At 45.3% G+C, this 14,942-nt stretch overlaps 1 protein-coding gene across 1 annotated transcript in view; it reads left to right on the top strand.

Moving 5' to 3' along the window:
* Window positions 1-413: 413 nt before the first annotated feature.
* Window positions 414-14,942, top strand: part of lgr6 (leucine-rich repeat containing G protein-coupled receptor 6) — a 38,647-nt gene continuing 24,118 nt past the window's right edge. Inside the window, exon 1 of the mRNA XM_076878243.1 lies at window positions 414-1,005. Coding sequence (XP_076734358.1) covers window positions 761-1,005 — 245 coding nt within the window. The 5' untranslated portion in view covers window positions 414-760. The remainder of the gene's footprint in view (window positions 1,006-14,942) is intronic.

Here is a 14,942-nt window from a genome sequence, read left to right as displayed (position 1 = left end):
TATATCAACTGAAAACAATACCTCATTTTTCCCAAGTTTCCCTCACAGGGGCTTTATAAGGCCTCACAATCAATCTTGTCGCACACCACTGTACTGCACTGTACTGCACTGTACTGCACTGTACTGCACTGTACTGCACTGTACTGCACTGTATTGCACTGTACTGCACCGTACTGCACTGTACTGCACCGTACTGCAGTTACCTTGTTCTCCCCTTTTCCCTTCTTCAAACTGCACGCTCACCCTTTCTCTTCAGCCTGAGTAAAGAATGGGAAAGGGAAGAGAGGGAGAACGAGAGGGAAGAGTTTGAGAATCGCGGGTCCCTCCCACTAAATTGTGGGCCAATGAGTGTAGCTCATTCACAACTCATGCGCTCCTTCTACAATAGGTAAGGAGAGAGAGACCGAGAGAGCAAGAGATGCATACAAGGAGAGAAAGAGAGAGGGAGAGACATATATACAAGGAGAGAAAGACAGTGAAAAGGCAAGGCCAGAGTCAGAGGAGACAGACAAGAGGGAAGAGGAGCTAGATAAAGTTGAGCCAATGGGACTGAAGTAGTGACAGAGAGGTAAATAAACAGAGATGAATAGGTCAGTGTCTTGACAGGACAGATTTACAGTGCGGACAACCTGCAGTGAAGAAAAGGATAGGAAGGGGCATTAGAAGAGCGACGGAGTACTTAGAAGGGAAGAAACTCCTCATTTATCAGCGCTGCATCTTAGAAAAGAGTGAGACAAGTCGGGAAACTCCACAGGTGCAGATGCAGACAGGTGGTCAGCCAGACATGCCTCTTGTGCTTCTGTTTCTCTGTGTGGCCGGAGGAGTCTGGGGGTCCGCCCCCGGAGCGTGGGGGTACGGACGGATCCAGGACAGACAGGGTACAGCGGCAACAATGTGCCCATCTCCGTGCCACTGTGAAGAAGACGGGATCTTTATCATGGTTGACTGCTCAGAGATGGGACTATCATCTGTGCCAGCCAACCTCAGCCCGCTGACCACATACCTGTGAGTAACACATCACTGTTGGAACAACAAAGGACTCTCTGGTTGTTTTATTAAGTTTTTCACCCTGTGTTTCCTTTACCTCACTAATCATCTTCCTCGTGTTTTGAGTCCTAACCTTGATCTTCAATCCTCCTCTCACTCACCTCGGTCTGGTACCCATTTGTTTCAGTGTTGTTTGAAAAATGAATTAATGCTGCCGAGATGTGGCTGGTATTCCATCATTTTGTAAAAATAGAGCAGTGGGCAACAGCTGGCTGGATGTGAAGCACTGGCAAAGCCCACATGCAGATAAAAATGGACAGGCGGGAACATGTGTATGCACGGGAGCGAGAGAGCGTGTGTGCTGGCCCACTATGGCAAAATAACTGGACCACTTTCAGTGTCAGGTTTCTGAGCTCCAACTGGAGGCATGCCACGAGAGCGACTGTGTGTTTGTGTGCACACGTGTATGCTGCGCCTTTTGTGTTTGTGCATACACATGCATGTGTGTGAGCTGCAAGCACTTGACACAAGCATGTTTTTGTGTGCGCGTGAATCAAGAAGGGTTTGAACACAGATGTCCAAACGTGTAAAAGGCTGAGCATTCAGCTTTGCCGCTACTCTGTGTCACACTGTGTTGCAATAAAAGCACAGTGGCAAAGAAAAGAGCAGAAACATGTGCAGGAAAGGCTCATTTAATTATGTTTTTTCAAACAAATATCTTGATGAAATAACTCCTTTGTGACACTTCATTTCCAAACACCGAAGAACAGTAGCATTTTTTCATTTCATTCGTATACGTTGGCTAGAGCGCACGGCAGATGCTGTAAATACAATGAAAAATGTAATTCCAGCCACTTTAAGGGTAATAAGAAGCTCTAGACATAATATTATGTAAAAGATAGTTTCATACACCACCCTGTCGTGGCTTAAAGCCAGATCTTTAACTGCTTTACTGCGTAAGACCTCAGAGGACAGATTACAGACACTTTGTGATAACTGATACTAAAGTCATAGAAGTCAAATCCAGGAAACAGGGCGTGATAGAGAAGCTCTCACTAGGGGCTCTGCAAGTATTTCGAGAGCAGAGGAGCAGAATTCGGGAGGAGGGGAGAAAGATCAAGAGTTTATGTAGCAAACGACTTTAAGAGAGGTGCATAAAAGAACTCCGCTTGAATGATGCTCGCCTCTTGTGCTGTCATGGGAGCCTGTGATGGCCAAATCTCACTGTGCTCTTTTGAAAGTTAAAACACATTTATGGTGGTGAAATATGGTCTCTTACTGCGTCCAGGAATCGCTCTACCTATGAGAACATCAGGCTTTTGGCCTAACAATGCTTGCATGTCACACAGCTAAGTCAGCACACGTACACACCCAAGGCAGGCTTGATCTTAAAGGGAGCGCGTTGAGCCCCTCAGTCCTCCTCTAGAGCAAAAACAATGATGACATGAGACTCCCTCAGTGGAGATCTGCGCTCATCTTAAGTGCTGCGCCCAAGCCACACACAAACATACAGATCTACACACAAACACACATCATTTCCTACAAACACAAGCTTAATTGTTCATTTCCCCTCGTTCCCTAACGGTGGAACTGCACCAATTAGTGAGTTTGAGGGCTGATTTAGAATAAGATAAATAAACTCAGTGACCAACCGCACACGCCCACACACAGTCAACACATTAGTTGTAGAGGAGAGAGAAGATGGAATGTGGGACGGCAGGAGAGATGCCACAACGAATCAGGAGAGTGCACACGAAATGTTTCCTTCTTCAAACACAAACAAAACAACAAGCTTCTCCCAAACTCAGACACTGCATGAAAACAACTGCAGCCAGCACAGCAGGCTGGAGTTTCTCATTTCATCCTCGAGCATAAAAGGTTACAACAGCGGCGAGCCGGTCCAATCCCCATCAGGATCTGCAGAACTGTCCAGCACGCCCCGCTGCGACGTGTACTCTGGATTAGCCTCCAAGCACATACTGTAGGCTGTGGAGGTCACAGGGATTTGCTTGGGAACAGTCCACATTATAAACCACATCCACACAACTCTGTGAAAGTATATGACATCATTCGGCCATGTCATCGGAGAGCTCTTCAAAGTGAGCCGAAATGCACATGCTAGCGACTTGAGAGGAGAAACCAGGCGATGCATGATTCACTCGATTTTCAAGTGTTTATTCGCACACTTGGACGACCCCACTGCATATAGGCATAAACATAATTAAGTCGTAATCAGGGAAATTTTTCTCTCTTTTTCTGAATCATAACACCGAGGCGACTACAGGTTGACTCTGCAAGAGAATGTTGCCACTGGGAGGCAAAGGTGCTTGGAGCTGCTAGCAGCGGAGTGGGTAGAGATTTATGGCAATAATTGTTTCCATGGGCAATGCTTGAAATGAGCTGTCATGTGAGATCATTTGAAAGACCTTCTCTTTGATATCGCATTAGGAAGGAAAGGCAGTGCCCCGGGGTGCTTGTCTCTGTGAGTGTGTGTGGATGTGTGTTGAGTGCGAGAACACCGTGTACGGTAGTTTGGAGACCTGTGTGGTTTAAAGTGTAGCAGCAAACAAGTCAAACGCCATAAAGGATGGTGAGTAGTGTGACTACCACAAATCTTAGTTAGGAGCAAGTGAATTAGTTGGCTTTCCACCTATAGACTTATACATAGTTAAAGCAATGTTTTTTAATGCCCTCGTTATCTGTTTAATATGATATCCGGTAATATTTCTATACTCTCTGTTTCTACGGTTGTCAGGTGCGCATGTTTACACGTCTTCCACTTACTTGAACAGTGTGAGCGTAAGTGGAAAAGAGTGTATTTGGGTCTGGGGTTGGACCGGAGTTGAGAAGCATTTAGGTGATGCCTAGTGGTAGCGGTAAGTGCGGTGAACTTCTAACAGTGTTTTGGCTGGGGCCAGGAAACCACAGCTAGCGCATTACCAGACAGAGGAAAACTGAGGAGTGTGTGAGCACGCCTGCATGTGCACACGCGTTTGTGTGTGTGTGTGTGTGAGTTTGTGTGTGAAGACCACCCAGATTGCAAAGGGGATTTTTTTCTAGCCAGTGGAGGTGAAGCAAGAATCTAAGAATAATGGAGAGATAAAAATATGATTAAAAGGGAACCAATTGGTGCCACAGAAATAAATGTGCATTGGACAGCTTTGAACACTCTGCTTTAGCAGGGGCAAAAAGATAAATAAATAAAAATCACACAGACACATTCTATATATACGCATGCAGGGGACAACATCCTGCCCTGTGTGGTGACCGTGGCAGTAGCAGTCGTGTGCGTGTCATTTAGCCATTATGTTGATGGAATGATTCCTATCGTGAGTGACCGGAGCTCACACTGTAAACATCATGTCTGCAAGAAACAGAGAGAAAACAGAAAATGTATTTGACAGAGAGAGAGAGCAGAAATAAGTGCATAGAAGAAAAAAGAGAACAGTGTGTGTGCGTGCTTGAGTGTGTGCTCGAGTGTGTGTGAGTGTGTGTGTGTGCTCAAGTGTGTGTGAGTGTGTGTGTGTGCTCAAGTGTGTGTACAAAGAGTGGAGGGTCCTCACAGAGAAGATATCAGCGCCAGCATCAGTGTCCTGGCTCCAGACATCTACGGTAGCACCCTGCCTCAACTACACTCCCCTCCTACCTCATTTAGGCCATTCTCCTGCCCCCCCCCCACCTCGCCTATTCATCTACAGAACAGGTGTTGGTCTGCTCACGCAGTGCAAATGTGTGATCCCTGTGCAGTGATTGATTGAAAAAACCTAGCAATGGCTACACCTTCGGGCGGCGGAATAAGAACAGCACAGGGTGTGTACTCAGATGGTGTCACTTCATTGTTTTTCTTCAAGGTGTTAATGTGCATGTCAGTTGGGGAGGAGCTGTTTAGACTACAAGCCAAACAGCTGTCAATGGTGATCAGAGAGTTGTACAGAGGAAGAAATCAACTGCACCATAGTTTCCTTCTTTTCATGCTCTTCATCCTTCATTAACTCCTTTGTCCTCTCCTCAACTCAAACCCTCAAAGTGTTAACTCAGCGCTCTCCTACAGTAGATTCCCTGGAGCTCATGCAACGAACACTGGCTGAAAAAAGCCACTTCCGATTGCTAAGTGATATTTATGCCAGAAGGGTGAAGGAACTGCACTGGTTTGTGGTTTCCTGAGAACGACCTGGGAGGCTTTTAAACGCTGCTCAGGGACAGACGGTAGGTAGGCAGGTACAGAAAAACAATGGAAACAATGGTAATTCCCTCAGGAACAGCAACCAAAGAAGACACAGAGGCCATAGTGTACTCTACCGCTCCACATCCTGTCCTTTAGAAAAAAGTAGAAAGCAATCATGACACAAGATCTTGAAAGGAACTAGGGTGGAGGAGGCAGAGAGCAGAAAAGCAAAGTGGTTTTTGTAGTTTATGTGTACAAGAGCCTGCACATGATGGGCTTATGGGGACTGAATTAAACTGTTTGGCCCTTGTTGGCCCACTGACTGAATATGTAAATCTGTGTTTTTCGTGTGATGGCAGTGTGACGCAAGTATGACACGGGGCGCTAGGAATGTTCTCCCTGTGATGTGCGGTCGTGGGGTGAAGGCCTGCTTCTGACTGAGAGAATTCAGATTGGCTGCATGGCCCAGATTCCTATTCTTTCCAGCTCAGGGAATCCATGGGAATATTTGTTTGTGTGCATGTGCACGTGTGTGTGTGTGTGTGTGTGTGTGTGTGTGTGTGTGTGTGTGTGTGTGTGTGTGTGTGTTTGCATGAGCGTCTGTCTGTACTGTATGTGCATGAAACTGTGCAAGTGCACGTGTGTGTGTGTGTGTGTGTGTGTGTGTGTGTGTGTGTGTGTGTGTGTGTGTGTGTGTGTGTGTGTGTTTGCATGAGCGTCTGTCTGTACTGTATGTGCATGAAACTGTGCAAGTGCACTAGCCCTCTCTTTTCCACTACAGAGAAGGCATTGTCCTGTCCTGGGACGGGGCACGCCGAATGTCACCAACTGTCCAAGTGCATGTCCATGCATATGTGGATCTATGTGTCTGAATGTGGCATATGTGCATTTGATGAGACATTTTGAAACTGTTTATTGCCTAAAAATACAAGAATTTCAAACAGGATTTTATACTTCTGCAAGAAGATGCAGTTACAACAGCTCAGGAAAGGCCCACTTTTTAGATGAGCCTATCACAAACTACAAATGTAATGGCTATTTGAAGAAGCAAAAACTGTGTTTTTCTGATTAAAACATCTAAGATAACCTGATTATGTCCTAGAGTAAAAAATGCTCAGATGGATTGTGCAGAAAGTTGGATTTAATTTTATTTTTTACAGTTTTCTTTTTTAAATTTTAAACCCCCATAAAAAAAGTTTGTAACTTTGTTTTTTTATTTAATAGGAAACTAAAATAATAGATCCTGTGATGAGACATGGGGGAGAATGTTTACATGAGTGATGACAGCAGAGTGTGCATGACATATCTCTCAAAGTCTGTCTGCCTATCTTTGTGATCGTTGGCCAGACCTGCAGAGCAAAGTGGCTCATGTGGGGCTGGCAGTGTGCAGGTGATGACTAGTAAGAGCTAATGATACTTAATGCCCTTTCAAACAACACACACACACATACACACACACACACACACTTGCACGTACTCACAAGACCCTCCACCCACATAGTAAGCAGGTCTGGCCCGGATCTGGTATCAAGCCGGCACTGCTGGTTGACTTCTGGCATGATAAGACGTATGTCAACCAGATATGGGCCAGGCCTGGCAATGATGCCACTGTTCATGCAATGGCATACCACATCTGGCCCGATTGTGGTTTGGGTTATGTGGCCTAGGCCCATAGAAAACAGGACTGGCCCAGATCTGGCATCAAGCTGGCGCTTCTGACTGACCGGTGTAATGGCAGAGTGTATGTCAACCAGATGTGTGCCAGGTCTGGCAATGACACCACTATTTATGTGATGGCATGCCACATCTGGCCCAATTGTGGTTTGGTGTATGTGGCCTGGGCCCATAGAAAACAGGTCTTCCCTGGATCTGGCATCAAGCTAGCACTGCTGACAGACTGGTGTCATGGCAGGGTGTATGTCAACCAGATGTGGGCCAGGTCTGGCAATGATGGCAGTATTTATGTTTTTATTTTCCTATTTTAGTTAGAAGACCCAAATGCCATGTTGTGATACTATACTGCTATGGTAGCCAACGTTTCAAATGCAGATTTGACATGTTTGTGAGTGCACACTTTATCCAAAACCTAGTGACGGTTTACTCATCATTACCAGCGGGTGGCTGTAGCTCAGGAGGTAGAGCAGGTCACCTATTGATTGGAAGGTTAGTGGTTCGATCCCTGGCTCCTCCAGTTTGCCAGTCTGTGTATGAATGTAGTTAGGAAGCACTTGGTGTAGAGAAAGTGTGTGATTGGGTGAATGCGGCATGTTGGATAGAGCACTTTGAGTAATCCGGGAGAGAAGAAAAGCGCTATATAAGAATCAGTCCATTCACAATCTGAACAGTTTCGTCATGTTACTTTGGCACTATTATGTTCCGGCACATGTTATTACATGGCTTGATTAAGCTGACATCTAGGGCCAGCACAGGGCCAGCAGTGTGCTTGAAACTGGTCCGTGGCTGCACACAACTTACACATGGCCCACATACCGTAAAGAATGACGGCCCTTTGGTGGCCCAGATCAGGTTGGCCAGAGGTGGCCCACATGTGGGCCAGCACAGGACCACCAGTGTGTTTGCAACTGGCCCATGTGTGAGCCATCTCTAGCAAACCAGATCTGTGCCACCAAAGAGCCGTCATTCTTTGCGGTATGTGGGCCATGTGTAAGCACATTGTGTGGGCCAGATCGGGGCCATAACAATTCTGCTATGTGGGCATTGCACACAAGGAAACACACAGGCAGCAATAGTGGCGCACACGCACATACTCACTTAATGATGGTTAATGCATCAAAGAATCTCACAGAGCAGAGATGTCACTACAGTGCTAGTTGGGATAAGGTTGAATGGTAGACTGGAGTATTAACTAAAGGGAACAAAGCAGCTTTTACAGACACATGTAAATGTGCGCACACACACACAGACGCTCACAAACACAAATACAGTAGCATAGCCAAAGGGGGATATTGCACAAGAATGTACAAGAAATTAAAGCAGGGATGTAGAAAACAGAAGTTTGAGAGATTAATGATGGGGGGGATAAAGAACGACGAAATCTTTTCTCAGGACGTCTAATATTTGAGGGTTAGTTTGACTGATCTGAATGCAGAAACAGCAGTGAGCTCAGCAGGATTGCATAATTATTGGTAAGACTACATCATTATTCTTCCTAAGCCTGGACTTCACAGGTGAATTTTCCATCTGCTGTGAAGAGGGGAGGGGGGAATTCTGTCAGGCTTACTCAAGTCTCGATTACATATCTGAGAAGGAGCAAAAGAGGAAATCTGGACTTTTTACATGAATGGCAAGACGCCAAACTAAATCTCTTTAAACCAACAGCAGCCACATGTCTTCAGCAGTGTGGGGTAAGATTTCATCACGCGCTGATCTAAGTTGAGTTCTAGATGTTATCCGTGGGTACTCTTTAATATATGGAGCAGATGACCTGATCGTGGATCTGTGAGCGCCTTTTGGGCCAGCAGTGGATTTGAGCAGCCTTCTAACTAGATCCAGTGTCCTCCTGTTTCTGCCATTCAACCAAATGAAGTCATAATAGAGCCTGACACTAATACTCATCGGGTTTCATTTACTGTTGTGTCCACTGCTGCGAATCTGCCTTGAATCAGAATGCAGAAGGGGGGGAGGACACCTCTGTAAGAGATACCCATTCAGGAAGCGATAAAATTTGCTACCCTTTTCCACACGTTTACTATTTTTTAAAGAGTTCATTGGCATGCTATTAACTTTTAATGCTGCAAAAACTCATAGCTTTGATTAAAAAAAGTACATCATGTGACAAACACGCATGAAAACTAGACAAAATATACATGTCAAAACAACACATTAGTGGAGTGGGGGGGGGGGGGGGCTGTGAATGCCTTCCTGCCTTCCAAAGCTTTGGCCTACACAACAGCTGCCTGTCATTCCTGTCCACATGTTGGAGGCAGTTGTATGTTGTGTAGCGCCGACTGTTCCAACACTTCCTGTTCCATTACTGAAGTGCTTGACCTTACACCCCCCCCCCCCCCCCCGCCCCCAATCTCATGACAGGGTGTGTGTGTGTGTGAGGGCAGGCAGCGCACATGAAGTGTGTATGCGCACGTGTTTATGTGCGTGTGCAGTATACCAGGGGTTGAATGAAGTCCCAGAGGGCACGAGTATGTTTCCCATGACATGGCCTCAGACTAAACAGCTACTCTCTCCACCCAGACATCCGCCTGTCATTCTCCTCTTAACCGCAGCAAGCAGAAAAGAGCACAACACACTGAAGCATCTCCCTTTTCTGTTTCATTATCTCCTCTTTTCTCTTCATCCCTCCTTCTCTGTTTCTCTGCACTTTTGTTGCAGAGTCCTCCCCATGGCCCTCCTCATCCAGGTGAAAAACTTCTCCTCGCCCTCTTGCTCTTTGTCCCCCGTGAATGAGAGAATAAGAGAGGGAAAGATAAAAAGAGAGTGCCTTCGGACACAAAGGGCAGTGTACCCCTCCCAGGAAGTCTGGGAGAGAGGGAGAAAAAACACATCTTTAGAGAAAGGAGGAGGGGAGGACAGCATTGTGCCCTCCTTCCTGACTCTTGGGTGTGTGTGTGTGTGTGTGTGTGTGTGTGTGTGTGTGTGTGTGTGTGTGTGTGTGTGTGTGTGTGTGTGTGTGTGTGTGTGTGTGCGCAACCTCATGTGTGACCGGGAGAGAAACTGAATGCCAAAGCAGTCAGTCTATTCAGACAGAAAAAAAGCAAACACACTTAGACCTCACCCTTGCATACAATACACACATGCACACACACTCACACACTAATGCACACAACTATTTAGACCCTCTTTAAGGCGGCGCCCAAGCACTGACTACCAGTTGCATTGTGTGGAATAAAAGATCCTCTTTCATCGTGCCTTAACTGTTTCAAAGAACTAAGCGGAGAGGATCAGACTGAATCTAACTGAAGACATTACAGTTCTAATCGCTGTGAAAGACAGCCAAGGTGTGGCTCAAGCAGCCCTAATGCACAACTCCTGCCCTCAGGGCAGAACTCTAGGTTGTTGATTTCCACTAAGGTTCTGTTACTCTAATGTTCCTCACATATAAGCCACCTTCAAAGGTGCAGCGCTTACTGCCATTATTGGCTGTTTGTTTGCTAAGAACTTCCACCTGAGCGAGGGAGATTGGGATTGGCAGGGAGGCAAAAAAGAAAGAGAGACAGACTAGAAAAGGAAGCGAGAGCAAAACAAACACCACAGAGTGTAAGTTGGTAAAATGTATTTATAAAGCACGGTTCACAGATAAAAATCACAAAGTGCTTCACAATAAAACAAGAGGCAAAACTATATGAAAACAACGTAAAACAATCAAATACAACGTAAAACAAGAAACTAATTAAAAGCTTGACTTCAGCCGCTTTTTAAGAGTCGGTGGACTCTGTAAAGTGCAAAGAGATTTACACAACCTTGGTGCCACTGCCTGAATAACCTGATCCCCACGAGTTTTGAACTGAGCACATGGGACCAGTAGCGACCTCTGACCTGAAGAACCAAGAGCTCAGGAAGAAGAATGAGGTTTCAGCAGGTCAGCGATATCCTGGGGAACTTTACCATGTAGGGTCATAAAAGTTAAAAATACATTTTAAAGTGAAACCTAAAATTTCCTGGCAACCATTGAAGAGAAGGCAAAACTGGAGTGATATGCGATCTTCTGTTGCTGCAGCCTGAAGGCGATCCAAAGCTGCTTTGTTGTAACAAGTAAAAAGACTGTTACAATGATTCAAACGGGAAGAGATGAAAGCACAAATAATGATGGTGTGGCTCTGATTAAACTGATTTTTTGGGAGGTGAAAGATCTCTCAATATTTTGTATGCAATTGTAAGGTTTAGTAGCAGCAGCATACCACAAGTCTTTTCATACAGGTTTCCCTTTCTTTTTTTTGTTTGAGGTTGGGGCGGGGGGAGCTATGGCCTCAATGTGAAATGCATCATATCATATCACCCCCCTGCTTACGCTCTCTTTCTCTCACTGACACATTTTAGCAATGTTTCCAGAAACAGGCACCTGACTACTGATCATATCTGCCCTGATCTCAGGGTATATTCAGTCACCAGGGTGGTCCATCACCCTCCTCACAAAAACAGCAACAACAAAAAACCCACACCTGGAGTATGTGTGAGTGCCTGTGGCTGTAGCGTGGGTGTCTATGTTCCTAAAAATAAACAACGGCATTTTCATATGATGTGGCGAGTTGTTTTGCTGCGCTAAATCACCAGCTTTTTGTCAGAAATGCATCCAGTTTGAAATTGGTTACAGTGGGGCTAGGGGCACATTCACACCCCCCCACACACGCCGCCTTTGATCACAGAGCCGATAACATACTTCAGTAGTTCTGTTGACGGGGAAGTGGAAATATGATAAATCACATTATTCTAGCTACAGGACAGTGTAACCTCATGCTCGAGTTGAAATCTGAAACAGCGATGGGGAGAGAAAGAGCGAGTGTGAGGGATAGAGCGGCATAAGAGAGAAAGAGAGAGTGAGGGAGGGACTGAAAAGGCCACGGCCGATGAATGGAAATGTACCCCTGCTTCTTCATGCTTCCGTTCCTCCCTTAAGACATGCGACTTGCCATGGTTACTCTATCAATCACTGCACAAAGCAGTCAGATAGTGCTTTACCTTTCTTCCGATGCCAATTCCTCCTCCCTTACAGTCACACACAGACGAGCCTACACGTACACACATCAGTCGGAGAACATTGTGTGTCTGCAAACTGCGGAACGATGGAGAAATAGAAATGGAAAATGTATCCGTTTCTTTTCCCTTCTCAGTTCCACATGTTACCGTGCTTAAACACGCAAAAATGCACACATCTGTGCACATGAAGATCCACGTCTGTTCCGTTCCCACCCCGGGGGAAGACAGGAAGAGCTCACAGGCTTTGTCAGAGAAAAAGGAGATAAAAAGAAATGTTATGGGTGTGTTTGCGGATGAGCGCCGGATGAGCGCGCGTCTCCGCGCGTCCGCTTTCCTGCATGCGTCCCAGCGCCGCTGAGGAATCTTTAGTTCGTCAGTCAGCAACAGGAGTTCTAAGGAAAGGCAATGGCCTGTGCGCCTCTGTCAGCTGAAAGATGTGTTTTCCTGCGAGCAATATCAGGCTGTTTCTCTGACGCCGTGATGGCCAAGATAGGGCAGAACGTTTCCCTGCTGAATACTCACATGAAAATTGAAGAAAAGAAACCTCCACGCTATCCCCCCCAACACACACACACACTCACAGCAATCCCTTTCCAGGTCCCAGCAGAGTCCATGTATGATGTGGTGAAAGTGCAACCAGGGCCTGCACCCACCACATGTGCAGGCTGAATGGGAAACAATAGGGGTGTGAAAATGAGCGACAGACATCTCACCACACACACCGCAGCCACCTATAAATGGAAATAATATTGTCCTGCGCACATAGATACTGATACACAGACTTCTCCCTCTCTTTCACAGAGCACACACACGCACACACACACATTAGAGATGCCAGTAAAACGGGGACAGTTCTAATTGTGAAACTCCCACAGCCTGCAAAATCTTCTGAGCGCTGTCTTTCTCATTACTTTTGCGGCCGTTTACTTGCGCTGAAAATATCTGCACGTCACAGCGCCAGCCGACACAATGCACATGTGGTAGTCATCAATCATAATTATCATGGTTTAAAAAAGCCACAGCTGTTATTTGATTTTAAAAACAAGCCATAGCACAGTGCCTTCCAACGATACGTCAAGTTGTCAGCGGAGGCCTTGGCCTGCACTGCAGAAACGTCTCTCTCTCGCTCTTTCTCCGGCTTCCCAAACGAGCTTGTTGGAGAGCGCAGGCGAGCCGAGCTGCATTCAACCTTTTCCCCATGACTCACCGGTGTGTGTGTCTTTATTTTTAAACATTTTCTCTCTCCGTTGCTGTGTGTTTATTCTGTCTGAGCGAGGCCGCTGTTATGGACTTCACACAACGTTTGTTTATGGCTTCTTTAATCAGGACCAGATAACGGAGAGTTGTCTCCATCTGTGGGCGCATCCCCAGAAGCTGGGTGTGTATGTCTGCGTGTCTGCGTGTTGCTCCCCTTTAACAATCCCTCCACAGTGTCCCAATAAATATTCTCCCTCTGCAGAAAATTAGCGCCCAGAAGATGAATCGGATTAAAGTGTGCACGTGTCTTGTTCACGCGCCCCCTCCCCTGCGCTTCCTGTGTCATACGTGATGTCACCCAGTCTTGATTACTGCGTTACTGCTTGCTTGCTGCGTCATCTCCATGGCAACTTTGTTGTCACTTATATTGACCTCAGACTCTAATCAAGCAGTAATGTATTATAGTTGTATTTATTTCAGAATTATTGAGCAGATACTGTGCCAAAGATGGAAACTGTTGGCTTTTCTGAAATACCCTGAAAAGCTAAAGTCTGACATTGAAATTTGGCATATTTGGAAAACACTGATAGGAAAATGAACTTTTAAAAATGTTTCCTGACAAAACGATCAACAGTTTAGCTGTAGACCAGTGGAAACGATCTTTTATTGTGTCAAGCTAAACATCACCTATATGCCACGTCTCTGAGGTATGGATCTCTCACTTCTCCTTATCACTCAGATTCTCAGTCACTCTTTTAGTGGCGTATCTCAACTCTGAGTCCCCTTCTTTGCGCAGCGGCCACGCACAAACAAAAACACAAGACTAACAAAAGCATATGTTCATGACGGGAAATGAACATGACTGAAAAGTTTGAGTGAGGGAGCAAAAGTTGTCTCAAAATTCTTGCATGTCTTTTGCACAACGGTCAGCCTGTCGGTGCAAAATTCCTTCATTTTCAACATCTTTGAAGTTTTTTTGCGTAGTGGATATTTAGAACTCCTTCTCTGCAACATTTTAATGACTCTTACACCTAAGCTTTGACTAAACTATTCTCTAACCCTTCTTTTCTTGGTTTGTATTTTTTTGGGTGGGTTTGCTGTCGGGCTTAGGATTACTAACCTTTTCACAAACCTTCTTCCAGTTCACTTTTCAAGAACTGTTTATATGACTTATAGCTAAATCAGTGATTGAAAGTTGGTTGATCCCTAAGGAAGAGCACAGCTACTCTAAGCCACAAGATTTGTAAGACCATCATCTCGCTCATCATCACAGTTGGTATGATCTGTCTTGGTCTACTGATAACACTGTGATCAAGGAGCCCAGGACTGGATTACAGACAACCTGTGTTATATTAAAACCTCACTGGCACTCACACACTGTGTTTACTGTATGCAGTAATTTGTTTGCTCATTTCTTTAGTCTGTTATTTGTTATTCTGACTTTTTAAATAAAAATTGAAGATTGAATAAGTGATCCAATAAACATGAAATGGCACCATATTTACCCCGTCCCTCCTACCACGGAGGTTATGTGACGGGTTTAGTTTGTCAGTCTGTTTATCAACAGGATTACTCAAAATGTTACGGACGGATTTGCATTTGGCTCAGCTCGTAATGATCAACTTTTGGAGTTGATCTGAAGTCTAAATCTGGATCCAGGACATGTTTGGAAGGCTAATATACTACTAAGAAACAAGAGTTCATCTTTATATCCATCTTTACAAATAGATAAGAAATAATCTGGAAACATAGTGACATAGTGTGTCATATATATACATATTTGTGATATAGTTCTGGATCCGTGATGGGGGAAATTCTCACTCTTGCTGGAGGTATGCAGCCTTGGACTAGCCTTGTATTTACAGGTGCCCGGTTTTCATTATAAGCAAACACAGTTTAGATTACACAAACATGAATAAATATC

This window comes from Maylandia zebra, linkage group LG20, assembly GCF_041146795.1.
Source record: "Maylandia zebra isolate NMK-2024a linkage group LG20, Mzebra_GT3a, whole genome shotgun sequence".
Classification (NCBI taxonomy): domain Eukaryota; kingdom Metazoa; phylum Chordata; class Actinopteri; order Cichliformes; family Cichlidae; genus Maylandia; species Maylandia zebra.
The sequence above is the reverse complement of the archived record's forward strand: the minus strand, read 5'-3'. Positions and strand labels throughout refer to the sequence as shown.